Below are 2500 nucleotides of genomic sequence, written 5' to 3'. Positions count from 1 at the left end.
ATATGTAAACAATGACAGTTATAGTTCCTCCTGAGCGTCCTCAACGTCTCGGTGCCGCAGTACTGGCCATCTGGAGCTGGATACTGTCGGAGAGCCTGCACCACATCAGCGGGTGAAACCACGCCTCGACCCAATCTCTCGCCCTGCAGGACCCATTGCAGAAAGGCTGTTAGGCGATATTGTCTACAGACATTGAGCACACAGTTAGAGATACATGGTCTTTGTGCAGTAAAGAAGTTAACGTTAGTTCAGTTGGCTGACGTTACGTATTAACCGGAATAACTTTGTGATAATACTTCAACAGACTGTGTACATACATGCCACGTTGTTATAAGACAGAAGCACTTTACAGTCAGACGTCCGTGTGTCCGTAGGCGCACAGCGAGAGCACAGACACCAGCAGTCCGCCCCAGCTCCAGCCAGTCCGGACTCCTCGTCCGGGACAGGCAGGTCCTCTGCCTCGACTGCAGCAGCCTCAGACGCTGCTCGCTATACAGCGGCTCATAAAGGTAGCCTCGAACATCTGATATATACAGCGGCTCATAAAGGTAGCCTCGAACATCTGATATATACAGCGGCTCATAAAGGTAGCCTCGAACATCTGATATATACAGCGGCTCATAAAGGTAGCCTCGAACATCTGATATATACAGCGGCTCATAAAGGTAGCCTCGAACATCTGATATATACAGCGGCTCATAAAGGTAGCCTCGAACATCTGATATATACAGCGGCTCATAAAGGTAGCCTCGAACATCTGATATATACAGCGGCTCATAAAGGTAGCCTCGAACATCTGATATATACAGCGGCTCATAAAGGTAGCCTCGAACATCTGATATATACAGCGGCTCATAAAGGTAGCCTCGAACATCTGATTGACCATCATTGATTACCACAGTCGTAACGTCTGGCTCCACCCACTGATCGGTGACAGGTCTGTAGCGTGAGTGGAACAACAAGAGGAAGTAGTGTTTGTAGTCTCACCTCCTCTACAGAGAGACTTCCTGCTTCCAATGACACACAATGACCATTGTTACATCACTGGAAACAGGAAGTGACACACTAACCTTATTTCTCCCTCTCAGGGGAAGAGAGGGAACGACGACCATTCAACAATATGACTAATGATACACACAGACACATATATTTAACATTTAATATTTATATTTAATATATTTATATTTAATATATTTACTCTACTTTGTTTAAGAATGCTTGATTCTGATTGGCTGGGAGGAGGCCCGCTGACTGAGCACAGCGTCATCAAACAGTAGATCAATACTGACGTCCGTTGGAACAATAAACCTTGTTTACAAAAGTTTAAATTATTAAAGTATTTGAATTGTTTTATTATGTAGAATAAACAGGTTAATCTCCGAGAGCAGGGCAGTTCACTGTAGGGTCCGCTGCCTGTCTCACCTGTCGCTGTCTCACCTGTCCTGTCTCACCTGTCGCTGTCTCACCTGTCCTGTCTCACCTGTCGCTGTCTCACCTGTCCTGTCTCATCTGTTGCTGTCTCACCTGTCGCTGTCTCACCTGTCGCTGTCTCACCTGTCCTGTCTCACCTGTCGCTGTCTCACCTTTCCTGTCTCACCTGTTGCTGTCTCACCTGTGCTGTCTCACCTGTCCTGTCTCACCTGTCGCTGTCTCACCTGTCCTGTCTCACCTGTTGCTGTCTCACCTGTCGCTGTCTCACCTGTCCTGTCTCACCTGTTGCTGTCTCACCTGTCGCTGTCTCACCTGTCCTGTCTCACCTGTCCTGTCTCAGGTGTTGGTGATGCTGCAGCTCCCTCTGGTGGTGACGGCTCAGGTGGACCTGGTCCTGGTTCTGGTCTCCCTGCTGGCCCTCTGGACCAGACTGAGCCGCCTCAGCTACCCCAACGCTGTGGTGTGAGTGTTTGTTTTATACACCTGGAGCAGCTGTAATCCGTGGTGCGTTGAAGGACAGTCAGACGTCTGAGCTCTGTGTTTCTGTGTGCAGGTTTGATGAGGTGTACTACGGTCAGTTTGTGTCTCTCTACATGAAGAGAGTTTTCTTCATCGATGACAGCGGACCGCCGCTCGGTCACATGATCCTGGCCCTGGGAGGTCAGTTACCATGACAACGACACAACCACATAAGGTACTTCCTGTGTGATAATATTTGTGTGTGTGTGTGTGTGTGTGTGTGTTGCAGCGTACCTGGGAGGCTTCGATGGGAACTTTGTGTGGAACAGAATCGGAGCAGGTAGGAACATTTTACTGTAACACCTCCTGCTGCTGTAAACCAGTTCCCTCCAGTTTAACCCGGTTCCAACCGGGTTCCAACCGGGTTCCCTCCAGTTTAACCGGGTTCCAACCGGGTTCCCTCCAGTTTAACCCGGTTCCAACCGGGTTCCCTCCAGTTTAACCGGGTTCCCTCCAGTTTAACCCGGTTCCAACCGGGTTCCCTCCAGTTTAACCCGGTTCCAACCGGGTTCCCTCCAGTTTAACCGGGTTCCCTCCAGTTTAACCCGGT

The 2500-nt window shown here is 49.4% G+C and overlaps 2 protein-coding genes and 1 long non-coding RNA gene across 7 annotated transcripts in view; 1 reads left to right on the top strand and 2 right to left on the bottom strand.

Moving 5' to 3' along the window:
- The window catches only part of LOC127360307 (uncharacterized), a 1895-nt gene extending 749 nt beyond the window's left edge, over positions 1–1146 (bottom strand). The window contains exons 1-3 of the mRNA XM_051394695.1: positions 1143–1146; positions 351–982; positions 1–183 (exon numbers count right to left, since the gene is read on the bottom strand). The exon at positions 1–183 is cut by the window's left edge and continues 58 nt beyond it. Of these exons, the coding sequence (XP_051250655.1) occupies positions 106–183; positions 351–982; positions 1143–1146 (714 nt within the window). The 3' untranslated portion in view covers positions 1–105. The remainder of the gene's footprint in view (positions 184–350; positions 983–1142) is intronic.
- pomt1 (protein-O-mannosyltransferase 1) overlaps positions 1–2500 on the top strand; it is a 14577-nt gene that overhangs the window by 1346 nt on the left and 10731 nt on the right. For 4 of the 5 annotated variants that reach the window (XM_051394673.1, XM_051394672.1, XM_051394669.1 and 1 more), the window contains 3 exons: positions 1772–1893; positions 1985–2091; positions 2180–2230. In XM_051394673.1, coding sequence (XP_051250633.1) covers positions 1781–1893; positions 1985–2091; positions 2180–2230 — 271 coding nt within the window. In that variant the 5' untranslated portion in view covers positions 1772–1780. Of the gene's footprint in view, positions 1–398; positions 510–1771; positions 1894–1984; positions 2092–2179; positions 2231–2500 lie in introns of those variants that run through there. The other variant, XM_051394670.1, reaches the window with a different exon arrangement.
- On the bottom strand, positions 1238–1748 carry LOC127360296 (uncharacterized). The gene is made up of 3 exons (XR_007883553.1): positions 1700–1748; positions 1540–1640; positions 1238–1495 (listed from the first exon to the last, which is right to left on the bottom strand). It is a non-coding gene; the product is annotated as an uncharacterized LOC127360296 (long non-coding RNA).

Source organism: Dicentrarchus labrax, unplaced genomic scaffold (assembly GCF_905237075.1).
Source record: "Dicentrarchus labrax unplaced genomic scaffold, dlabrax2021, whole genome shotgun sequence".
In the NCBI taxonomy this organism is placed as follows: Eukaryota; Metazoa; Chordata; class Actinopteri; family Moronidae; genus Dicentrarchus; species Dicentrarchus labrax.
This window is presented reverse-complemented; position numbering and strand designations above follow the sequence as displayed.